General features: G+C 38.5%; 1 protein-coding gene across 1 annotated transcript in view; it reads right to left on the bottom strand.

Moving 5' to 3' along the window:
* dock11 (dedicator of cytokinesis 11) overlaps positions 1–26538 on the bottom strand; it is a 141598-nt gene that overhangs the window by 9867 nt on the left and 105193 nt on the right. Inside the window, exons 39-53 of the mRNA XM_038268419.1 lie at positions 24418–24563; positions 21239–21354; positions 21002–21139; positions 18905–19087; positions 18272–18385; positions 16433–16648; positions 12264–12321; positions 10617–10723; positions 10352–10474; positions 8789–8902; positions 4558–4704; positions 4061–4271; positions 847–1037; positions 523–623; positions 296–434 (exon numbers count right to left, since the gene is read on the bottom strand). Of these exons, the coding sequence (XP_038124347.1) occupies positions 296–434; positions 523–623; positions 847–1037; positions 4061–4271; positions 4558–4704; positions 8789–8902; positions 10352–10474; positions 10617–10723; positions 12264–12321; positions 16433–16648; positions 18272–18385; positions 18905–19087; positions 21002–21139; positions 21239–21354; positions 24418–24563 (2104 nt within the window). The remainder of the gene's footprint in view (positions 1–295; positions 435–522; positions 624–846; positions 1038–4060; positions 4272–4557; positions 4705–8788; positions 8903–10351; positions 10475–10616; positions 10724–12263; positions 12322–16432; positions 16649–18271; positions 18386–18904; positions 19088–21001; positions 21140–21238; positions 21355–24417; positions 24564–26538) is intronic.

The raw sequence follows: 26538 nt of genomic DNA, 5'->3' as shown, positions 1-26538 counted from the left end.
ATTTAATATATCCAAGATTAAGCCGCTACTTGGGTCAAAGCTACGCAGTGTTGCTTTAAATATTCCTAATCAATGTGTGTCGGGGAAATTGAGGGAAAACCCTGAAAATTAGGAGAGCACATTGCTTCCTTTAAAATGGAAAACCTTTCCATCTGGATGGAAGCTGGTTTTATATAAATCTTTTTATTTTATCGACTGATCCCCACTTTCTTTCTTTTCACAGTTTACAATTTTTCAGCTTCTACATCTGATTATCTCCTCGTTGCATCAGTCATTTATCAGGAGTTTAACAAACCTGTTCATGGATGATGTCAGACAGTTCTTTCACCATATCCTTGAAGTTAGACTTCAGGCCCTCGTGATACTCGAACTGGTCCTCCTTAATGATTCTTTCGTTAATGTCTAGCGCCACGCTGCACGCTTCGACAAAACGTCTGCCCAGAAAAAATAAAAGTAAAAAAATGACATTTCGCCAAATCAAAAAAAAAATATATATATATTATTTTCAGCGTAATAATCTACCTGAAAACCTCCTTAAGCTCTTTGACTTTCTTACTGCCGGATGAGTTGGATTTGCTCTCATCCAGGAACGCCCTGGCATACGCCATAGGGCCTGCGTTCACCTGCAGGGGGGGAAAAAAGGTGTTAGAAACTGTTGAGCTGTCATCTGTCCACTGTCTGAACAGTCTCTCTGTATGTTAACAATGATTCATGGGTGCTTAAATAAAACAGAGAATTGAGAATGTTTCTGGGTTACAAAATAGGCTCTAAGATGGCGCTATCATATATGGAAATTCAAGGATTTGAAGCCCAATCTGTCTGTTCTGCTGGACTTGAACAATCTACCTGGACGGAGACACAGCCCTGCAGCTTGAGCTGCAGCTGGATCATGTCCACTTCCTGGCTGGAGCACAGCTTGGTCAGCTCCGCTGTCCGCGCCTTCATCTCATCGATGGCTACGTCTACGGGCTTCAGCTCCACCTGCCTCTCCCCCGCCACCTCGATGCGCTTCTTCACGTACGGGAAAGTGTTGACAGCTAAAGATGAGAGCAAAACCGAGCCACGTTGAGTCATGCATGCAAATACGACATGGCCAAAAAGCAAAAACAAAATGCATAAACAAAAGAAGCATTTTCCAGCTGATAACTCAGGTGGTTATGATAAACAGCCAGAGGCTGTATCAATGAGCCTCCAGCAGTGAGAGTGCAAACAGAAGGCGTGCCGGTGTAAGAAAAAAAACACACAACAACAAAAAGTTAAAGTGTTGCAGGGTGTTCCGTTTGCACGAGATAACTCGGCCGACTTGAATCAGGCAGAAATGGATGGATCTAAACGGCTCTGGCTGCTGTGTGCCTCAGCTGTTAATGATAATGTTTAACTGTGGATCTGTTCACAAGAACACAGATCACAGGCAATGTTTCTGATAGAAAATGGATTGGGAGGATTCTTAGATTCAGTTTTCTTATCATCTCAATAACAACAAGAACAAATGCATTATTGATGAGCTGCAAGCCTATCTGATGCGCCTGGAGAGAAAATACCAACTGTTTTTTAACACAGCACCACAGATCCAAACCAGTGTTTACAAAGCTTTTTTGAATTGTGTACGTACACCCGTGGGCATTTTGTCTCACCATGAATACCCCCTGATTATTGTTGCTATTCATCACTTTTCACCTCAGCTGCTTTGATAGCTGCTCTGATAGCTCTGTGTGAAAACAGCTGATCCCAGACTTCTCTACGTCCAGTCTGTTCCTCTGCTTGGTTTGGATTTGTTTTAAAGCTAAGGTGAACTCAAACATATAAGAAAAACATATTTTTTGGTTTATGAAAGCTTTTTTAAATTTTCAATCAAAAAGCAAAAAAGATCTCAGCCCTCTTTTATTTTACTACCTAAGAAATATATATTTATATTTTCATGTACCGCGTGCAATGCACTAGTGGACCACTAGGGGTACAAGTGCCCCCAGTTGGGAAACACTGCTCTAAATTACAGCACCACCTACTAAATGGTTGGACCTTCTGGAACTTTCATACCTTTAGTCAGGGGTTTACTTTAAGGATTTTTACCACTTTCCCTTCGGGCAAGTGACTTTCACATTTCATTTGCCCAGAAACAATTTTTACTTGCCCAGTGTAATGTTTGATAGTTCCTAGGTAATAGTCATTTTTGTATATATATCAATGAAACATGTTTGTTTTTTAAATGTTTTGTGTAATTCAGTATTTTTTAAGTTTACAGGTTCCTGGTCTGTATATGCATGCGTCAGATAATGAACTCAAGCCTACATTACCTTGTTAACATGCTTTTATTTTATGAACATTTTTTAATGTATGACCTGCATCACTGTACAGAAGACTGCCAAATAATAGCGCTTTCTAGCTTAATTGTCGTTTTGGTAACTACATCAAAATTACCGCTAGGTGGACAAAAATCATGCCATCTGGCGGAAAATCACCCGGCTTTTTCAAATCACGCGCAATGAAATTTGTACTCTCCCGACAATAAAAAACATTTTCCCCGGGCAATCGGGCGATGGTTAACATCGAGCCCTGCCTTTAGTCATGTTGCAAACAAAAATATGTTAAAATTATTATTTGTAATAAACAATGTACCACGTGAAAAGGAAGAAAAAAAAAACAAAGCCTTCTAAAGATTGAATGTGTTTCTCATGTCTGTGTTCGGTCACCATGAATCAACAATTAGTAGAGAAACTTACATAATGTCTCTTAAAGTCGTATAAAAATGGCTGTTCTAACCGTTGCATTTCTGAATTCTCCCGAGAGGTTCCTGACTTTATATGAGTGATTAAACTGAATGTGATCGGTCATTTATCAAGGGGGCAAGATTGTTGTGCTGGAAGGTTCGCAAGCAAGTTTGGCTGTGGCCAGTGTCTCTGAAGCATCTTGCTAACCAGTTAGCAACTTAGTGCTAGAAAAGTAGGTTCCCAATGGGAAATTCCATTGGGACCAATTAGCACTTAGAAACGACACTGTCAAGGAACGCAATGGACAGCAGAAACATGCAAGAGGAGGAGAGTTTAGTGTCGGATGTCGTGGATGAGTCTCCTCTGTCATACATTTTTTATTCAGAGGAGGAAAGCGGGGACGAAGATTTTGTGGAAGAGGACGCCAGGGCGGCAGAAGCTTCGTTTAGTGTAGAAACATGTAGAAACCGTACATGTTTGAGCCCTTGCCTCGCAACGCTGCCAGTTCTGCTAGCTCTACGCCTGCCATAGACACAGACGTCCATCCCCGTGAACACTGGGACGGAACTCAATGGTAAAGTAAATTATTCTTATTACTTATTTCAACCATTGCGTATATTACATGCGACATATGATTCAAGATGTTGTGACAGAGAAAAAATTGGATTGACAGATGACCGTTGATATATGATTGGAGGAATTTAGGTGCACAAGCTGACGTATAACAAACTGGTCTGCATAAGATAACGAGAACCCCCCCCCCCCCACAGATTTTAAGACGGGGATTTTTTTATTTTTTTATTTTATAAATTTTGGGAGACTATAGTCTGATAAAGAGTGCATTTATAAACATGTTTAAGCCAGAATGATTTGACATTTAAATATTACTTCCCTAAAATTTTAAGCACAAAAAGGTGGACCCTGCCATATTATGTTATTTCAGAGTAAAGGAGGAAGAATGGAAAATGCACGCTACACTTTTAAGATGTCCACCCAAAACAGCATTCATTATTTTTTGGTAAATGGCCTTTACTTAATTAGCGCTTTTTCAAGTCAGGAGATTTGACTAAAGCACTACATTCAGTCATTCATCCATTCACACACTGATGGCGGCAATCTACATTGTAGCCACAGCTCACTGACAGAAGCAAGGTTGCTGTAAACTGGTGCCACTGGGCCTCCTGACCACCATCAGTAGACAATGAAGGTGAAGTGTCTTGCCCAAGGACACTTGGCTTAAACCAACAACCCTTTGATTTCAGGGCAAACTCCTAAATTTCTCCACTGTCGCTCCATATTTATAGCTTGATAAAGTGAGAGAAAACATGAATGTTTTTGTTTGTCTTACGTACTTGTGAGGATGATCCTCCTTTTGCATTGCTCCTCTACGCCACCATGTTTCTTTCCCGACAGCGTGTACGGTGTCTCGAACACAAAGCGATTGATGTTGTGGCACTTCTCAAAGTCTGTCTTCTTCTCTGGTGCCTCCTTCTCATCGAAGTAGGGCTTGACGAATGTCACCTGGACATAGGCGAACCTGGAGTCCAGCTCTTTGGGGTTCACCTAAGAAGAAAGAAAAAAAAAGCAAGAAATAAAATGTGGACATAGAAGAATGCTCAAAGAATGTACTTGATGAAGGTAAGCCACAGAGGGAGGATCCAAAAGCAACAGAATCTTTAAAGCATCTCTAGAGAAGAATAAACTTGTCTACAATAAAAGTCTACATGACTGAAATGTCAGATATATTATTAACATTTCTGGCTTTGTTTCATCTCATAACAAAACTTGCCAATTCAAGTTAAAACTCCCCAACAACCCCATGCTGGTTTCCTGTGTTTTCTGGCTGCACCTTGTTTGAGTCTTGGATGATTTTGACGTTTTCTTGACCAAACTTGTCCCCGTAGAGGGTTAGCAGCCGCTGTGAGATCTCTGAAAGGCCGGTGAGTTTGGGCTCTTTGTAGATGTACTCCTTTCCATCCTCTTCCTCAAAGAAGCCCTGTCCAAGAGAACAAGTGTTGACAAAAGGACGCAAGAGGTGAGCTCAGATGTAGAATGTAAAACATATTTTACAAGCTAAACATTTTAAAGATATATCTAATAAAAAAACTCTTCTGAAATATTGCCACTCTGTAAAAATTACCCTGTTGCCAGAGGCTGGGAAGAGCAGCCAAAAATTGTACTTAAAGGGAGCAAAGAGGATTCGTGGGTGGAAGATATGTCAGACGGCTGTTGCAGAATTTCTCTACGTTGCAAACGTCTCTGCCGCTAATTTTGTATGTCACCTAGAGAGTGCCAGGACGCATCTAGTCGGCAGGATATCTCTATAAGAAGAAGAGGTCTCTGCCGCATATTTCACTGCAAGTTATATTTACAATTTGTTGGTGTGTTCTTGATGCTGCATGTTTCATAATTAAAAAACACAGTAATTAAACGAAATCCACCTGTCCAGCAGAAGTTTTGCGACCCTTCAGGGCACGCCATCTCTGAAAAGAACTTCCTAAACACTTAGTCGGCTCTGTTCTCTCCCACTTTCTCTCCTCTTTTCAACTACATAGAAAAATAGACTTTCATTAGGTCAGGTTTGTCAGGATTCTTTTCGGCCATTGATGCTCCAGTTTACACAATGGTGTGAACAAATAGCTAAAAACAAAAGTACTTCTTTGTTCTCTGGATTAATGGCGGACCGCTAGCCAAACAGTACAAGAATGCCATCCATCAATGAATTCATTTTGAATGAATCTGGACAATTAATTTCTGAGAAAACGCCTCTTTAATACCTTTAAGCAAGCAGGCTTCGAAGTTTCTTCCAGATAACATTTTTTTTCTGGAATTTTTCCATGTTTTTTTCTGTCTGGAAGAAACAGTTCTTTCCAGTTTCTTACAGGAGAAACATGGAAGGTCAAATTTAGTTTACATTTTTATTTTTATTTTGCCTTAAGTAGGCCAAAATCCAGTAATAACCTTGAGGTGGGGTTCAATATCTATATCTATCCAATAGTTATTCATTAATCTAAATGTGTACTTTATATAATTTCCTAATTTGTGTCATTACCTGTGTGTAATTATCCTTATGTAGCCTGGTGGGTTTGGTGAGTTGACTTTTCAATGGAACTATCACAGTACTACAAAATGTCATCTAAGAAATCTGCCGCAAGATGAAAAAAATGTCCACTTGATGAAACGCCACCCTGCAATCTAGAGTGGCACATTTCATCTCATGTTTGCTTAAGAAAAAGGAAAAAAATAGCCATCCAAGATATGTCTCCGGTAAAAAAACCCAAAGAGAATTTGGTAAAAAGACTACTGATTTCCAGAGTAACGCATCTTACTTGGTATTGGTGACCATAGCATCTAAATATCTGTCATTTAAAGTCATGTTAAGTTGCAAAAAACAAGTCGTGAGCAAATGATGGTCTATGAAAGAAAGAGATAAAAAAAAATGTAATATATCTGATACAGTAAATACTAGTGTTGCACTGATACCGATACCAGTATTGGACACGGCCCCGATCCAGCACTAAAATGCTGGTATCGGTATTGGCGAGTACCAACAAATAGGGCACCGATACCATTTTGAGAGCCAAAAGTTTTTTCAACTATTGTCACCCATTCCAGGTAGGCAATAAAAAGTTCTACTGTATTCACTGTATTAGTATTTTTCCTGCTTCACAAAGGTAGGCAGCAGCTTGACAAAGCCATGATTGCAGTTATTTTACATCCAAGTAGTATGCAGTTCTTCATATATACACACTAGGGGTGGAACGGTTCACAAAATCTACGGTTCGGTTCGATTCACAGTTTCGTGGTCACGGTTTTCGGTTTGGTTCGGTACATGTTGATTGTTACACCGAAATCCCATAAAAATTTATGAAATTAATGAAAAAATCCCCCCAAAAATAATGGATTGTAATTATATTAAAGTATCCGCGGAAACCCTGGATCATTTCCGTATGTTCTGCTGCTTTGAATTTATTCATCTGACGCATGCTCTCTACCATTTCCAAGCGACTCAGAGCGGAGCGGACAGGAGCCACAGTGGAGGCTGTAGGCTTTGCTTTGAGCAGCCGGTCTGGAGCGTAGCGGGGGTTGCTGACGGAGTATGAGGGATTTCGGGGTTAGCATGACATGTTGGTCGTGTTGCTGTTAGCATAAACAAAACGTGTTGCACAATGCTTGCACACTGTTGCACTTTTATCCACAACTTTCTTTCCGCCGTCATCGTAGGTCACTCTAAATGCAAAGCGGTCCCATACAGCAGACCTATAAAGTGCTGCTGGCGCGTCTTCCAACTCCTGTTCTTTCACACTCGCCATACCCACATAATTCTCCACAACAACTGATTTTTTTCCCTGCTACACCCGGCTAAGCTGCTTCGCTTCTTCTTCTTCTTGTTTACTACTGGGGGTTGGCTTTGGTCGCAGTACCGCCACCTTCTGCTCTGGAGTGTAAACGCTTTGTCTATGAGAAAAAGGAGCAGTACATGAACCGAACGCAACACACGCGAATCGAACCGAGACAGTCGAACAGAACGGTTCGGACGGTTTTCATAAATCGTCCCATCCCTAATACACACACATCAATTTCAAACAGATGGTATCAATATGGTATCGGTAGCCAATACTACACAGCCGGGTAAAAAATGGCATCTGCGCAACACTAGTAATTACTCAATAACTGATTTAGATTTAGGAAGAATCACCTTTTTAGAAAATATTTTAATATGATTTTATTATGAAAAAGTACGAATAAATAATTATCGGGTTAGTTACGTACATTAACACAATGTGGTATATTGTTAAGTGTGTGTTCATTTGAACTGACTGGGCCTAATTAGCAGACTTCTCACTTAAAAATAAAATGGTAGGTTTGTGTCTCATGTGCCTTTGTGTTAAAAACAAGACTATCTTTGAGTAAAGCTATTAATGGTGGCTAAAGCAGCCAAAAATGTTACTCTAGTAAGAATAGTAATTTAAATGTAGAAAAACTACTTATCGACTAAATATCTATTTTGTAAGTTACCTAAATATAACTAGTTTCTAGCCCATCTACTTGTGATCAAGTACTACTAATTTGAAAAGCCATTTCTGTCCAAGCAGATGTCTTAAGATATTTTTCCTTATGTTCTGTTTTGTGAAGCGCACCAGTCCTTCCTGCAGCAAAACACCCACTCTACATGATAGCACCACCACCATGCTTTATAATATAAGGAAGGTCATCTAAACTAAAACAACATTCATGTTTCATCAGTTTGCAGGACATTAATCCAAAGACTGGGATCTTTGTTCCTGGATGCACTTGTGAACTGTGGTTTGACCTATTTATGCTTTTGGAGTGAATTTGATTTTTGAAATTTATTGATCTCACATTGGAGAAATGTATTTCTGCATTTAACCCCTCCCCTTGGGGAGCAGTGGGCTGCCATCATAGAGCGCCTGGGGAGTAATGGGGAATTAAGGGTTGTACTCAGGGACTCAGAGTGGCAGTCTGTGGGAGTGGGGCTCGAACTCAGACCCTCAGGACCGCTACTCTCCTTCAAGCAGAGTGATGGTATCATTTCCTCTGAGAGGCCAATTAATGCACCTCAGTTCAGGTTTATCTATACTTTCCCCATAATCTTCTCAAGATCTTTTATCTTTACTCTGAAGATGATGCACACATTTTTCACACGTCAATATCCCTGACAGTACATGTTCATGTAGTGTATACTAGCTTATGACAGCTTGAACATATAATTTGGTTATCTTCAGATATCTGAAAATTAACCAGATGATGATTCTTAGTTCTCTTCCTGATTGCCTTAAATGCATCTGCAGCCTCACATGTTGTGAACAAGGTTACAAAACCAGATCACCATAATTCAGACTTTGTTAAACTTTGAGACATTTAGGAAAACGACCAAAAACGGTAAAAAATTTAGAATTTCAAATCAAGAGATTTTTTTTTTTTTAAACAAAGCAATACTTCACGATCTGAATTCAGTCATTTTTTTCTACTGCACTTTCTGAGTTCATTCCAGAGCATGCAGGGTTAATCTTTTCACTGGGATTAACAGTCTCTGAAGAGCAGCACATTGAACCCACCTGCCCATAAAAAGCAACTCGGAAATATGTCCCAAGCAGCCTTCGGCCCGATTGGATCACCTCCATGATTTTGTTGTAGGCTCTGTGAAGAGTGTCATACAGCCGACTCAGTTTCTGAAAGGAGAACAAGAAGAGGTTATTAGCCCATGTTGGTTGTGACCTATTTTTGCCATTCATGGCTTAGACTTAGACAACTTTTATTGACATTTTTTTATACAAATGAGCATTTTGTATACAGAAGTGTTATTGAAAAAGAAATTTGGTTTTGTACAGCTTTCAGACAGTAAATGAGCAGCAGCTTAGCAGTGAAATTAAGATTTCAGTTTCATAAAGTACAGCAGTAATCAAATGTAAACAGCGTGGGAGGAAAACATGGTGTAAAAGGCACTGATATGGAAGTTCAGTGCAGCCCTTGTCACATATAATGGGCAAACAAAAGGCTTTACATTAGATAAGGAAAGGACTGGCTGATAAGATAAAAGCATTAAGTAATAAAAATGTTATAAAAAAAACAAACACCGTTAATGTCTCCTGAACCCAAAACAAACAAACAAAAACAATCTACAAATTCAATTCAATTCAGTTTATTTCTATAGCCCAAAATCACAGCACATGTAATCTCAAGGCATCTCATTTTTGTTTTGATTCAATTAATAAAAATGTTGGCACATCCTTGCACTCTAAAAAGACAATGCATCACCACCTTAACTGAATTGCTTTGATTGGTTACAAGTTTTTCAAACTTAACTTACTCAAGTTTTCAACTTATACACTTAACAAATTAATTTGGATCAACTTGATTCAATAAATTTTTACCAACTGACTCATTTAAGTTTGAGCTGCGTTTTCTTTTTTCTTTTTATGAAATTCTATCTTTTACCGCCGATGTTCCAGCTACGGAATTTTATTACAACTCATATTGGGAAGTCAAATACTTTCTGTAGAAAAACAAAATCTTGAGGAAAGAGACGAAATTTAAACACACATTGAAAAGTTATTTTAAAATGAGTTAAGGGCTTCTACAATTTCCCTTCCCAAAACCCCTGACCTCAACTAAATTAAATGTAATCCAATAATTATAAAATTATCCAACCAGTGTTACAGAAATAGTCCAGATTTGCACGTGTTTTATAGGGCGACGTGTTCAGGTAATACTGGAGACAAACAAGGGACAGTGAAGACATCCTGCAAAATAAGCTGCTGTTTTTAATGAAGATTGGACAAGTGATCACTACGCACCACAGGCGTAAACAAGCAGACTTTGGTAGCAAAGTCTCAGCACTCATCATACCTGCTTTATAAAGATGTTTTTGAAGCACTGCCTTGCAGTTGTGGACAAACAAGTTCCTCAATTATAGCAGAGAGACATCAGCATTGTGTAAAATAGACTGTCATGGCCCTCATGACTCAGAACTAGTCAAGCAGGTTGTGAAATGGCTCATTGGACGGAATGCTCAAGTTTCCACCATCAAAAAAAGTCTCTGTCAGGTTGATGAAACAAAGCCTTATCATTCTCCACTTAGTGGAGCTTTACACGAGGGAGCAGGGAGGATATTCTCGTACTTCATACTCATGACGTTTCTCATAGATGGGGATTATAAGCTTGGCGATGTGCGTGATGAGCTCGTAGCGTTCGGCTTTCCACAAGGCCTCCACACAGACTTCAAGGTGCTCCACCAAGACTTCCTGAGAAAAGGATATAGGGAGGAGCAGATCCAATTTAAGCAAAAAAGCAAAAACACTATAACTTTCACCTACTTCCTTAAACTCTCCTTTAACCTAAACTAAAAAAAACTTTTATCACCACCAACCAGTAAGCAGTTCAAACCTCAGTGTAGTAGACGTCCTGTATTCCTGTGTCCTCTTTCATTGCAGCTTCCTCGTCGATGTTAGAGGTGACCTTCTTAAAAGCAGTCAGACCGCAAGGGAACAACTCTGATCAATAAAGAGCAGAAATGACAATGAAACATTCCAAACTCAATCAATAGCTTACATCAATGACTACAAATAATGCATCCTCATTTTCTTTTTTTTATCACGCTGCATGTTGGGACAATTGAGAAAGGAATTTATTTCGCTTGAAGACACACAGCACAAAACAACGCGTGACATTTATGTTGTCATTTGAAAGAAGCCATTCCTCTGAGACACACCCGATTCTTTAGAGATATGTAACCCGCCCCCACTGCTAAATGCTCAAAGATAACAACCTGACTTTTGCTTATAGGATTATTTTAAGGCAAGATTTGCATGAGTTAGAATTAAGTTGTGAGACTCTGCTTTGCCTAGATGTCTCTTTTGCATGCTGCACGCAGCAGGTAACAGTGAGGACTTTTGATGCCACATGATATTTTCCTGAAGGACCTGAGCAGTAAATACCAACCGATGATGGTTAAGCCTTATTTGCCTGCCTGCAGATTAGTACACAGTCCATCACTGAACAAAACCATTGCAGAAAAATACCATCATGCATTATTTTAACCAGGCAGATCTGTTATTAGTTCTCCACATTATCTTGTGTTGCAGGAAACTTCGGTGTGTTGTAGGGGTGTAAATAATAATCGTTTTGTATCGATGCATCGATCCAACAGCTGACGATCCAATGCATCGATACGTCCGCAAGAGAATCGATTAATGTTTTTTTGTGGGTATGGCGAGTGGGAAAGAACAGGAGTTGGAAGATGCGCCAGCAGCACTTTATAGGTCTGCTGTATGGGACCACTTTGCATTTAGAGTGATCTACGATGACGGCGGAAAGAAAGTTGTGGATAAAAGTGCAACAGTGTGCAAGCATTGTGCAACACGTTTTGTACTATACAAGACATAATAGATTCTCCTAACAATAAACATATACCGAACAGAACCGAAAACCGTGACCAGGAAACCGTGAACCGAACCGTGAATTTTGTGAACCGTTCCACCCTTAGTCTAGATACGGCCGAGGTGGGGAGGAAGTGGGGGCGAGTTTAGTCCGACCACGGAGGTACATGAGGTCCAAAAAGAGCGGAGATCCAGGTGGAAAAAGGGTCCCTGCGTTCTTGCGCACCTCGCTCTTCTAGCGGGACGTCTGGAGCCAAGGTATTGAATTGCACTCATTGCACTGATTTTGTGCAGTATTTTTTAATGCAAAGCCTTTTTAGAATCTATGACGTAGGGGGATTATTATTTTTCAGTGAATGAGGTTTTAATAGGAATAGCTGGAGTACAACTTTTCTACTTCTGTTATTTGCTGTTGTTTCTCAAAAAAATTGCATAATGATATTACAGCTTTCATTGATTTATTTTTAATTTGAAACATTGTCTAGCCTGTAAGGTGTAAAAAAAACAATCAAATCGTATCGTGGTGTCTTCTTGAGTATCGAAAATAATCGAATCGTTGGGTCAGGAAATCTAGACTGAATCGAATCGCCATGATGGATGTGATTTACACCCCTAGTGTTTTGGTTAGTGAGAGGTTGCATTTGGGTTCACTTACTTTTCCTGTGCAGATATTCCGCAACAAGTGCAGCCACATGAACGTAGCACATGGCAGCCTGCAGAGAGAAAGGCACAAACCAAATGGATCAGTCCAAATTTTCTCAGGACAGAACGTAAAGCAGAATAGAGCCTCAGGAACAAGGAAGTGACTTGACAGTATGAAACGTAACACATCTTGACAATACTGCTTAAATACAATCACAGAGACAGCTCTAAAGAATGCATTGTAAGCGTTTCTTTTATAACATCTTCTTTAGAAGAGGAATAAAAAGTTAAGTCATGCCTGTAAGTTTAGAACAGAACAGGTATGGATGATATTTTTCTGTTCCCATTCGTGCAAAGATCTCTGTTACCAGAATCACTCAGGTGCAATCTTTTATTTTTGAATTCACAGAACGTCACTCAGCCTTGAAGATGCAGTCATACCAGAAAGGTTTCATGGGAAGACAGATTTCCCTTTTCCTCAAATAATTCAATTTTTTTCCCTTATTAAAATGCATAGAATATCCTGCATTAACAAATGGTTTCAGCTGGTCAAAATTTTTGGCCAATATCAGCATTTTTTTTTAACCTTATATCTGCATCAGATGGTACCTACGTACTAAGGATTAATTTGTGCATTCAGCAGCCTTGCCTTGAGATGACGTTAACCACATGCATTGCCACTCCCTTGATTTTTAATGTTCTGTTTGATTTGTGTTGTTTCAAACAAGATTTATTTAACGTTTTTTATCATTGTGTTATTTTTATCATGCAAAAGAATGAAGAAAAAAAAGGAAAAAAACATCAGCTCCAAGAATCAGTCCCAAAATACCACCAGCATATATCGGGGATCGGTTAGATTGATGTTAAAATAATTGGTGTCTGCTTTAAAAAACTTGTATCAGTGGATTTTTAGCATCATTGGGCTAATATTTAATGGCAGTAGGGCTGCAAATAATGTTTATTTTGCAAATCAAAATCGGTTATTTTTTCAATCAAACGATTAATAATCGGATAGCCGAAGGTTTTTTAAAGAAGACGGTTTACACGATCAGACCAGTTGAAATTTAAACTTTTCCACTTGAGAAGATCTGGATAAAGCATATTGACGGACGAAAAAGTTTTCTTTTTAAATGTAAAATGTTTCATATTTTTTGTTACATTTTGGCAAAAAGGGTGCTAAAGTCTGTCAGTTTAAAGCATGTTTTAGAGTCTCTATACTCCAGCTAATAATTAATTGATTACTAAATTAGTTGACGATAAATTCAATAAGCGATTAATCATGATTAATCCGATTGATCGTTTCACCCCTAAATGGCAGCAACTTTTTTAAGAAGGTCATACTTTTGGTCCTAATATTTAAAATATCTGCATGTGCAAACTTGTTGGCTCACGTAAAATTGATCTACATAGCATGCACAAATTAAATTAAATTCTATTTTCTATTTCCAAATTTGCTTTTGTAACATTAGCCTAAAAGCAAGTGCTATACTGGGAGTGCAAAATGTTAAAAACAAATTGCAGGGGCAGATATTGGGTCATTATTTAGTATGTTTAAAGTCATGTCCAAACTTGCATAGAAATATTTTGAGATGTTTTGTTTGCATTGAAGCATATTTAAAGTGCGAGAAATAACTGAAAAAAGGTACCTTAGGAAAAGTCATCTGGAATGACCCTCCGGCAAGCAATTTTATATGTAATTTAAACAAAAAACCAAAAAACATCAGTTAACTTAAACAGTGTAGGATGTTTAGAAACAAATCAATCTCTTTATACTGTGTATATATATATATATATATATATATATATATATATATATATATATATATATATATATATATATATATATATATATATATATATATATATATATGGAACAAGTGGCTATTATGAGAAGTTGGTTGAGGTAAATCCAGCTGTTTAGAGCTAGTCAATGTGAAGTTGATGGCAGCAGCTTTCAAGAATACCATCTGCCACACAGGAAAGCTGATAGTGTCAGTTTTTCCAGTTTGTTTTTTGTTTGTTTCAAACAGTTTTATTGAGGAAACAGACATAAAAATTCAAACATCAACAATACTAATTTGTCCTCTTTTTTCATGTGTAAATGAAGCATAAGGACAACGCAAACTCAAATCGAAACAAAAGTGGCATAAATAAACAGAAACACTCTCATTACTAATTCTCGCTCCCAACCTGTTCTAAGGCTGTGCATGGATGGCGAAGATCTGGATAATAACACATTATAAATCTGGGAAATTAGATGTCCTTCCCCACAACCTAGTTTAAAGAGCTCTTCAAATTCATTGGGTGGTATATTCTCTAAAGTGCCATGTGTTTTTTTGACATATGCCCTGACCTGTAGGTATCTAAAAATATGGTGTTTATTCAGTCCAAATTTGGCTTGAAGTTGAGAGAAAGAGGCAAAATTACTACCCATCAACAGGTCTCCAGTTTTTTTGTTTTTTTTTTACCATTATTTCATGTTTTCCTTTAACTTTAAGCTTGTGTGCCTTTTACATTCCCCTTCAAAGTAATGTTCACAAGAATTTGTATTTATCCTTGTTATTGTTATTCTCTTTCTTTAATTGTGATGATTAATTTTTGTTTTTTGTTTTGTTTTCATGACTCGTTTTTCAGGACAAAAGATGACAGGAAAGGGGGTATGAGAGAGAGGGAGAGAGACATGCAGGAAAGGATTTGTACCCGGGTCACTGGCTTTCAGGACTAAGGCCTCCATACATGGGTTGTATGCGCTAACAACTGCATCATCGAAGGATGCCCCAATTGTGATGATTAATAACTCAAAATACACAACTTTCACTTCCTTTTACTTCAGTAACAAATTGTGAGAATTAAACAAAAGACCTAATTTAAATAGGGCTGAAAGCTTTAATTGTTTCTCAATCATCTACAACATGTTTTCTGTTTTATTTATTTTTTTTGGCCGAGAAATGTACCGCCCTTTACTTGCATTCCGTAAAGATCAGGCACTCAATTAGTAACGCTTGACTTCCTTTTTCCTTTGGAGACAAAAATAGATGTACCATATCATTTCTATTGGCAACCTGTCAAAATAGGAGAGACAAGAGAAAATGCTATTCAGATTACACAGATGAATCTGCATACCAGAAGCAAAATTCTTCTGGTATGCAGATCCAAAGCAACAACAACAAAGTTTAAAACTACTGAATTTGTGATGGGGGCAAGATTGAGACCTAAATACATGAAACAGGAGGGTACAGGGGGTAACAGCAAATTCCAAAGCTCATCGTTAGGAAATGGCAAGAAAAAGGAGCTTTGCCACAATCATTGCTCACTATTGGCATGTAAAACAGTTGTTCAGGAGTTGAGCAAGAAAATAAACTTTTATTTTTTTTATGTTATTCCTTTTATCTCACACTAATTCTCCTTGAAGATTAACCATAGTGTCGGCTTTTAATATTCAATGTTTATTATGTTTCCACGAAGCTCGTATACATTAAACATACTATACTGGAAGGAGGATCCTGAATGCTGGGTAGATATTTGCGTAGGGCGTGTGTTTGACTTAACCAGTACTAATCATTCGTTTGTTGTTCAGGTTATTGCTGCTTGACGGACAGTGTGCACTATAAAAGGAATTCAAGTGCAGATTATTTTATGATGGTGAACATTCTCAGTAATCCAGGTCAGTCATTCCATAAAGATTAAAAAACAAATTTTTGGACTTTGTTTCCAAGTTTGAAGACATTTCGCTTCCCATCCAGGAAGCTTTTTCAATTCAAAATGTCAGAAATATCGTCGAGTTGCTTTATACGGTAGCAAACAAAGCCTTGTTTTTGCTAAAACAGCATACAAATTGAAACGGATGAACGGCTCCACCCCTTTGGAATGGGGGTCGTTAGGCTTCTTTGTTAGCCTGCAATGCCCCATACCTGTCTATCTCTCTGAAAGAGGGGTCGTTAAAAGGAATTGTTGGCCTGGCCGAATAGGCCAAATTGTAGGTTTTTGAAAGCTGAAATCTGAGTCCAACCCCTCTGTTAAAGAGGGTGGACTTCGAAAGAATTTGAATTAATCGAAATAAAATGAGGGCATTGCTTCCTTGAGGCAGAAGTAACAAATAGGGGATATTAGTGATAATAACAGTAAAAGGGAGAACTGAGAAAACAAAGTGAAAATGTTTTTTCTGAACATCCCAGCTGATACCTCAGACAAGTCTCCATTCTTCAGGTGTGCTCGGGCCATGCTGTCCAGCCAGGTGCGTCGCAGCTCAGGCGTGCTGGCGTAGGAGCGGGCCAGGCTGTACTGGAGGTCCAGAAGCATCTCGGGGTCTTTCTCATGCTCTCTCATCTGAGCTGTGGCCATCAGCACCGTCCGTATCCGCATGGTCAAACCCTTTACTTCTGAGGGGAATGCTGTGGACTGCAGAGAATGGACATTGAAAAAAGAAAACTGCTTAACTTCTCCTTATTTCAAACAATCATAATTATCGATATCAAAGCTTTTAAAAAGATGCTTTAACCAGACATGGCAAAAAAAGCTTCTACTCAGAAATTTTAAGACTCTTGGTTGGAAACCGACTGGATAAAGCAAACAGAAGCAAACCCCTTAGAAAATTTGCTTGACTGATTTCTACCAAATGTATCTCAAAGAGAACTGATAGATGAGACAAAAAAAACTACTGACCACAGCGACATGACATTTGCTTGGAGGAGAGAATCGATTAAACCTAAGGGCACTGTATCCACTGTCAGAAACTGTGGAGGCAGTATCATGCTATGGGTCAGTTTATAGATAAGGGACGAACAGATTAACAATTTTTTTTCCCACTTTGTGTCCGATGTTGAGATCTGCAGATCCTGAAACCTTTGCTTGATTTTATTCACATTACTTCTGTTATTTTTCATTAATATTAATATGACTATACACAGCAGTATGCCTAAAGGACACTTGAGGTTAGAATAAGTTCAGAAAACAGAGTCACAAAAACGTTAAATGGTGTAAACAGGACAAAGTCCTTGAGAAAACAAACAAGCAACTATAAGGGTTAAAACACCCCTAAAGGCTTAAACTGGCCTGCTGTGCATGATTTTTGCAACCTAAATTTCATTTATTAGAAAAATAGATTTTTTTAAACAATATCTAAGAATATTTGCCCTTATGGAACTTTCTTCAGTATCAGGAGAAATACTGAAATATATATATATATATTAGCGATGGAACGGTTTATGAAAACCGTCCGTACCGTTTGGTTCGACTGTCTCGGTTCGATTCGCGTGTGTTGCGTTCGGTTCATGCGCTGCTCCTTTTTCTCATAGGCGAAGCATGTACACTCCGGGTAGCGGTACTGCGACCTAAGCCAACCATCAGTAGTAAACAATAAGAAGAAGCGAAACAGCGTAGCCGGGTGTAGCAGAAAAAACTTTGCATTTAGAGTGACCTACGATGACGGCGGAAAGAAAGTTGTGGATAAAAGTGCAACAGTGTGCAAGCATTGTGCAACATGTTTTGTTTATGCTTACAGCAACATGACCAACATGTCAGGCTAACAGTCAAGATATACCGAACCGAACCGAAAACCGTGACCACGAAACCGTGAACCAAACTGAACCGTGGATTTTGTGAACAGTTCCACCCCTAATCAATAAATATATATTTACACACACACATTATTTTTCTTTGCCCAGCTCTAATTCCATATGTTTCAAAGTAGTTTAATAGTTATAACTCAGGCCTGGCTCTCTGTGCAAATACAATAATCTCAAACCCACATATCACAGTATCTGTGCCCGAAGGCCAACCAAGCTCTAACACCTCTGCCAATAAAAGAAGTATGCTATCAGCTTCTCAATGACTAGCAAAAACATGCCATTTTATATTTGAGTGAGAAGAGTGATGATTTGATCAAAGGGTAAAGACAGAGGGAAGAATAAGATTTGGATTAGAGCGACAAGTCTGAGTAAAATTCTGTTTTTATGGGATGGACAGATTACTACACAGGTAATCTCTGTAAATGTATGTTGAGTCTTGGGTCGTTTCCTCTACCTTCATGGCCTTATCGCTGTTTGCAAAATTGTTGATGATGGAAAGGGACTCCTGGAAACGGGAGCTGCCCGTGAGCGCCACGTCAGAGATCAGCTGACTCACTGCGATGATAATCTGAGGAAGGTACAACGGAAAATGAAAAACGATTTAAAATAGTAAGGAACCCGTTAGAAATGCAGTAAGTAGGACCAATGTGTGCTAGTGGAGATTCTCAGTCATTAACTTTATAGTCATTGCAAAAACTTAAAGTAAAAATAAAAAAAACACTGAACTTTGTTTTCCAAGTTTGAAGATGTTTCACTTCCCATCCAGGAAGGTTTCTAAATCCAAAATGTCTGGAATAGCATTGAATTCCAGGCTTTTATAGAGTAGCTTTACAGAGAAAGCTTCCTGGATGGGAAGTGAAAAATCTTCAAAGTCCGGTGGTTTGGATTTTCTCTTAACTTTAACTTTTTGGTAGGACCAAGATTTTCATGCAAAGCTGAACATTTGGTTGATACTGCAACAGCAGAAGAGCCAGAATCTAAGCAGGATGTATAAACTTCACATTCCTCATGTCTCTCAGAGAAGCACACAAAAAGATCCATCCAGAGTGTTTTCCTGTGTTGTCCTGTAACTCACACCCCTCTTTACCTGCAGGTGTGTGCGCAGGAAGGTCTTTCTCTTTGTGTACTCGTAATTGTTTCTCATCAGCAGATACAGCAGCGCTGATGCCTCGGCCCTCAGGGCAGCGAGCTTGGATACGCAGCATTTGAGCACCTCGCAGCACAGGTCCTCGCACAGTGTCACACGGCCTTTAAACAGCACAGACGGGAACTGTGGGGGATTAAAAAATGTTAGTGGATTAGAAGGGGATCTGATGCTAGCTTTGGGTCAGGACATTAATAAATTAGGAATTGTATAAAGGGATGGGAGCAGGGAACAGCAGGAGCCATTGAAGAGAGTCAGCTTCAGTGCTTAAGTGTTTCACACATAATGCAAACAAACAGAAATGACGGAGTATTCTCTGTGTGCGGGTTACAGCCACCATTATACTTCCCATTCTGATTTCATTTCAGCTCTGCAAACAAATACAGAGTGAAATGACAGAGATTGCTTCTGAAATGACTGGTGTACGTGCAGAGGTACCCCCTCCAGACATTAACGTGCCGAATCAAGAAGCCCCGGGTCTCATAAATAATTGAGCAAAGCCCATCCTATGAAGCCTGTGAAGGATTTATGCATTCTTTCAGCTATAACACGGAATATGTCCAGATCATAACATCTAGCATATTACAGCTGCTAATTACACATTACATAAGGCCTCAACATAAATGCATTATAAATCGGAGTTTCTTTCAAAGTAACATGGGGCACACATAAATTCATTTTTACTCACAGCTCTGCATTAAAATCAAACGAGCATCAACTGAAAATAGAAACGTTCCAGAGATTCCTCGATAGAGTTTATGAATCCAACAGAAAATGAAAGGATTACAAGATTATTTTTGATTACGCATCAGATATTTTCCTATAAGTGAAGGCAAATTCCTGTTGTGTTTAAGGACCCAATAAAAGTGAGAGTTTTGAGAAATGTAAGAATGTATCTGATTTGATTAGCCAATCGCTTTTCAGGGCTGATTTGTTCCCAATTTCACAGTGAACTGTTCAGTTCTAAAAATGAAGAGTGTAAGCCCCGGATGCACATGTGGTAAAACCAGAGTGTCCTTCTAAATTGACAGGCCACATGCACTATTCAGAGCCAACTTACTGCAAGCTAACAGCAGAAGCTGTGCTGATTCCCTCAAGGCATTTGCTTATGAATGTTGGAGCTTGGCCTGTTTTTTCAGTGTAGTCCTGTTTCTCTGATTGTGACTAACTGCGTTTGCTCTCCTTCATCCTCTGACATGAAAGCTGGCTCTGAGCTAGTCTGCCTGGCTGTGTGTTTCCTGGACAGGGCCGCCTGTGGAGCTGGTTTACAGTTGCCTTTTGTATCTATGCTTCTTATTCTATGTCTGCTTCTGTCTCCTTGAACCCCAGTCCGCCTCTGCAGATGGCAGCTCACACTGAGCCTGGTTCTGCTCCCTTTTAACAGAATCTTCCTGTTAAAAGGTAGTTTTTCCTCTCCACTGTCTTGACAAGCATGCTTGGTGTGAAGGATTGCCTTCGAGTCAATGAGTTCATGCAATAAGCTGGTTTTCCTTAGAAGAGAAAACTTTGATACAATCTAAATGTATGATCGGGTTGAATTGTCTCTTGAAAGAGCCTTAACATGAGAAGTGTTTTGAATTGTCGTTATATAAATAAAATAAACTGAAACTTCAACTCCCCCTGTTCTTGGAACCAGCAACCCAGTCTGGTAGGTGTTATCACAGAATGCAGGGTGGAGGCAGGTGGAGCCGTCCTTTGGGAAGCCATTTTGCTCCCTTGCATGTCTGATATCAAGTCATGCTTTAGCTCACTGCTTGGAATTAAAATGTAATAAAGATCATTTTAAAAAAAAAATCACAGAAGATCAGGAAAACTAAGCCAGCAGCTTTACCGGAGCTTCTTGTTCTATATGTTTTTTCATGTGAAAGACAAATCTGGGATGCAAAAACAAACCTCCATCCTTTTCCTTTCCTGCTAGAATGTGTCCAAACAAATTAAAAACCAATCAAATTCTTGACTTTCCATTTCACTCGTGCTGCTTTTGAACACCAAAGGATCACTTCGGTTAATTTTTTATGTATGTATTTTAAGTCTGCTTACCTTGCTGATGAAACCTCGGAGTACAGCAAAGACGTGTCTGATTGCAGCCTCAGACTGGCCCACTTTAAGGAAGGTCAGGTAGACATCGAACACTTTCCTCATCAGCGGGTTGTGACCATCGCTGTCCAGCAGCTGGGTCTGCCAGGCGTACACGTATAGAACACAGTGAAGCATCACCTCCATAATTGCTGGCTGGTTGGAATTTCATCTATAAATGTGGCTTTAGCGTGCGCTCACCTTAAAACACTGAGTGAAAAGAGAGAGGACGTCCAGGATGCTCAGGCACACCTCGGTGGAGATGTTACCCTCCAGCAGAGCCTGATGATGGACCTCTGCTTCCGTGGGACCCGTTCCTTCAACACACATACAGATTCCGTTTATTAGAAAAACTATTATGGATTACCAGTGGTATTCGCTTTGGTGTCATGAGGCCTCGGACGGGAAAATGATAGATCAGCTTCTCCTTTCCCACATCTGGACAGTTAAAACTTAGGACACATTTGGCTGACAAAGATCCTACACAAACGTACAACTAGTTTTTGAAAAGGTAAGGCAAGGCAAGGCAATTTATATGTATAGCACAATTCAGTACAAAGACAATGCAAAGTGCTTTACATGATTAAAATATAGTAAAATAAAACAGAATCAAAGCAAGTAGGAAAAAATAAATAAACAAATAAATAATAAAAAAAAATTATATATGGCTATAGATAAGCCTGATGAAGGTCGCCCATATATCATTGTGTAATATGAAGTTGTTGACAACTAGAAGCTCTAAAAAACTGTAAATGCCAAAGTAGATGAACCAGAAAAGCGCTGGAGGAAAGTTTAACTGCCAGAGCTTCCTGGAAACGACGACTAAAAGCTTTTCCATAGAGGTCAGTTTAAGGCTTTTAACAAGAAAAGAAGAAATGCACAAGGTGATGGGAACAAAATTTTGGTGGTGTGTATCACTGACATCCATGGAGGCTTGAAGAGGGGTTTCCCTCCTATATTCAAAACAAAAGCTAAAAGTGGCAAATGTCCCCCCCCCCCCCCAGTTTTTGATAATTTTTTACAATTGTTCAAAGAATTCAGCAACATATTTTACTTAAGAATAGATTCACAAGATCTTATTTATTTCACTAATTCCCCATTGTTTCCATTAAAAGTGCATTGTGTAAACTATATTTTTTCTTTCCGATACTTGAAATCATGTCTGGCATTAATAACAAACGTTTACCTTTTATCCAAGTTGACTCCATAATAAGTTAAAGGGAGCCGTATTCTATAGGCTTCCATATGTGATGTGCTCATCTGGCTCCACAGCAGAGAGAGAAAATAGGCAACATTTTTTTTTTTTTTTTTTAGGTGGCCTCAAACCCCATCCCAGTCTCCACTTATAGCACTTTTGTCTAGTGCCATGAAAAGGGCTATTTGGGGTCTGATCGGAGATGGAAAAAAAGAAAAGTAAATATCGGTAGGTTTTTAACAAATGGAGGAAGCTCAGAAATGCACTGGGAATGAAAAGTGACCCCCTTCTGGCTCTTTTTTCTTCTTCTTGCTCAGAAGTAAGAGGATCTATTCAAAATAACAAGGATATGTATATTGTTCTTTCTTAGAAGACATTATGCCTAGAGCTAAATAAATAGGGTGGGGCGAAATAGTCGTCCTTTTAAGAAGAAAGAGACCTAAATGTTGAAAATTGTTTCAACAGAAATATGAATCATAAAAAGTCGTAATCTGTGAACCCCTTATATCCCCAGGCGTGACTGGAGGCCCGCATCTGTCGTTCAGCAACACAATCTATCTTATGCAACACATTTTTATGTTAATGTACTAAAGAAGCTTTAGGGGACCGAGTTTTATGTTTGATAAGTTATGCACGAGCTCGCACGCTTGTCGCCCTAACGGAAGGAACGTGCTGTTTTCAATTCAAATAAATTCAGTTTATTTATATAGCGCCAAATTCACAACACATGTCATCTCAAGGCACTTTACAGTTCAACCAGATCATACAGTCAAGGTTTTAAACTCTGAGATAATGATTGGGAATAACCTTCAGAGCTTTACGCAAACCAGTCAAGACATTAAGATCCTAATCGACTGTCAACTTGCAGGGAATAATAAAAGTTCTTAGTGAAGAACATACATACATATATATACACACACATATACATATATATGTATACACATATACATACATACATATGGCATGCCGTTTAGGAAATTATTATTATATATACTGACAAGAAATTTTGGAATATATGGAATGAAAGTTACCCTGAAAAAATCATGGGTAATGTAGTTTCAAAACAAATGAATTAATTTGTGCTCATTTAGAATCAATCATTAAATAACCTAATCAATGTATAAATAAAAACATTGTTAAATAACATCCACTCAAAATCCCATTTTTTCCCTTACTGTAGATTTAGGTGATCTGATTTGGCAATTTAAGGTGGTCGTTTAAGTGACCAGACTTGGAGATATATATATATATATATATATATATATATATATATATATATATATATATATATATATATATATATATATATATATATATATATATATATATATATATATATATATATATATATGTATATATATTTATATATATATTTATGCACCTAACTAAATATATATATAGTCTTATATATTTGTTTAGATTTGTTTACTTATTTTTTTTATTATTATTTGTGCTCTTTCCAAATTTGTGCATTAGAATAAAACGTTTAACTTTAATTTAATTCAAATGAGTTTGTCATTTTTTTCCATTATATGTTCTAAAATATATCTGAAAAAAAGATGAATCAGGAAACCATACGGTCATTATTGACATGGGTGGTGACCTCACCAGTCAATCATCAGATGAAAATGAAAAAAAAGTGGAAAAATACTTAGAAATGCCATCAAAATGCTTCAGGGATATTTTACGGGTCAAATAGTTGAGTAAAAGCATTTGACATGATTTGGCACATTTGGAGATGCTGGTGACACCAAAAGTTCAAAGCCCCAGAGCTCTGGAACTTTTATAGCTAGGGGTCTGAAATGTTCTGAAATTTTGGTTGATGCGCTGCAGAACAAATGTAATACAATGACACATGCCTATTCTTAAGCATGTCTTTGTTAGTGCTGTTCAAATAATACCCATTATTTCTGAGAAGAAAAAAAACAACTTTGAGTCACGTTTGAACTGATGCAGTTTAAGCTTCGTTTTAGTCACACTATTTTCATTTATATTTTCAGAAACTAGAAAGTGATAGCTGTCAAATGATGTATCACATATGTCATTTGGGCTTACAGTGCCGCAGTTATTTGCTTTTCCATTTGGGCATGCAAAATAGGCGAGGATTACTTCAAATTAGGTGGATGTTAAGAGGAGTTCCTTCCTTATAAACTGGCAAGAGCGCAAAACAGGGAGATTAGGTTACCTATGTTGAGGGTGAGAGAGGTGTCCATGGTGCTGAACTGGTGAATCTTGTTCTGCATCAGGCTAGCACGGTTATAACGCATGGCTGGCATCGTCTGAGACTTCCTGTCCGAAGAGAAGAGCTTTGACACACATATGTCCTGGTTCCTAGAGTGAAGACACAGGATCCAAAGGTTTTTTTTAGTTGTTGGACTTATTTTTTATTTGTTTTAAAGCAGACATGCTAAGACAATTTTTCTTTTTTATTAACAATATCACATTATTAAGGAGAACAGAAACATGATGCAAAAAATATCAAACTTTATGAACAACAAAACAAGGATAAAGGTCTGTGCATCTTTTGATTTTCCTTTTTAAAAGGTACAACAGCTATTTGATTCTTGATTTAACACCCAAATTAACTTAAAGATATAGTGGAGGGTTTTCGCAAATTTTTGAAAAGACATCCGCTTTAAAAAACAAATGCTCGTGCACCCACTCCCGAGAGGAACCCCTATTGAACGCTTGTGAGCGCATGTGTCACACAGTGGAAATTGGTTTTACTCTGAACGTTTGAATGTGTAAATACTTTGGATTATGCATGATTTCTTTTTCGTTTTATTGTATGTTTTTGCTATTTTATTGATTTTAATCCACTGTGGACTTTAAGGACAATTAAATTGATGATGGCCACCTGTGGAGTTGTGGGTGTGCCTGTGAGCCGCCTATCTGCTGTTTTCCAGGCCTGCCAAGGGAAGCGGGCTGAGCACCTAAAGGGTGACAAACTCACTACGGGGGGAAGGAACGACAGACGGCAGCCAGGCGAGGTTAGAAGAACAAACTGAGTGATCACTTGGTATCAGCAGACTGATCGGCACAACGTGAACCATCCACGCAGCCGAATCAGAGTTCAGTGGCGGTTGTTCCCTAAAATCTCGCAATACGTGACGCCCAGAGGCGCCCGGTCTGGATAAAAAGATATCTTTGATTTCAGTATTAACCTAGCTGCTGTTTGCCGCCTGCCCGAAAAAAGAAAATAAAAATTAACTAATTAATTAATAAATAAAAAGAAAAAGGAGGAACCATCACAGTCACCTTCACACTCACCCTACGATGGGGAGGAAGTCTGGAGGCGAAAAGACGGTTTCCTCCTGTGAACCGACTATTAAACCAAAAGCTGCCAATACCGCATTATACAGAAGAAACACGTTCAGCTGTCGTCTGAAACACGTCAAATACATTGATATACATTGGATATCTTGTTAAGTTAGGCATAAGTTATGCACGCATTACTCATAGGTTTTGGATAAGCTAGACACCAGGACTTATGAGTAACTTACACTTAACGTATGTCAAAGATTATATAACATACCTGTAACTTATACCCTATGTATGAACATACGCTGGCGTACGTCGAGAAATTTTGTGCATGCTCAAGATTTCTCAACGTACTTGCTGTATGTCGATGTGTGCCAGAGTGTTTTAGCGTGCTCATAACTTATACAAAATGTACCCATAACTTATCCAACATATGCCAGATTTTTCGTACGTCAGGCATACGCTGCTCTAAATCGTCATGGTATGACAGGGGCTTGAGGGATTACTGTAGAGTCAATGACACATTAAAAGCCAACATTTACTGTCAACACATTCTTATCTAGAAGGAGCGAATCCTGCAAAGTCTGACTGCAGATGCAATCAGCTGGTTTCCTAAGACAGAAAGCTTTTATCCAATCTGACTAGATGATCTGATTAAATTCTCTCTGCAAAGTGCCTTGAGATGAGGTGTTTTGAACTGCCGCTTTATAAATAAACTGAATTGAATTGAAGTTATGTTCAGATGTGATTTTTTTTCTTCACTTTATGTCCAAAATTCATGTTTTACACACGATTCTAACGTGTAGGGTAAACTTAAATTTTCAGATTTTTGCTACGTAAAAATCATTATTTAATATTCAGGTAGAACTTTTTGGTTCAAATTAGATGGTCTGGGTTATTGGCAGTTAACACCTAATCTATTGAAAAAATTATCTTGAAGTCAAGGCCATTTAAAGGGGTCATAGAATGCAAGACCGCGTTTACATCGTCATAGATGAATAACGATAGTTCAGTGGGAAATGGACGTACTGAGAAGTTCAAACCC

The sequence above is a fragment of the Cyprinodon tularosa genome, unplaced genomic scaffold (genome assembly GCF_016077235.1).
Source record: "Cyprinodon tularosa strain WSP-4 unplaced genomic scaffold, ASM1607723v1 ctg70, whole genome shotgun sequence".
Lineage (NCBI taxonomy): Eukaryota > Metazoa > Chordata > Actinopteri > Cyprinodontiformes > Cyprinodontidae > Cyprinodon > Cyprinodon tularosa.
This window is presented reverse-complemented; position numbering and strand designations above follow the sequence as displayed.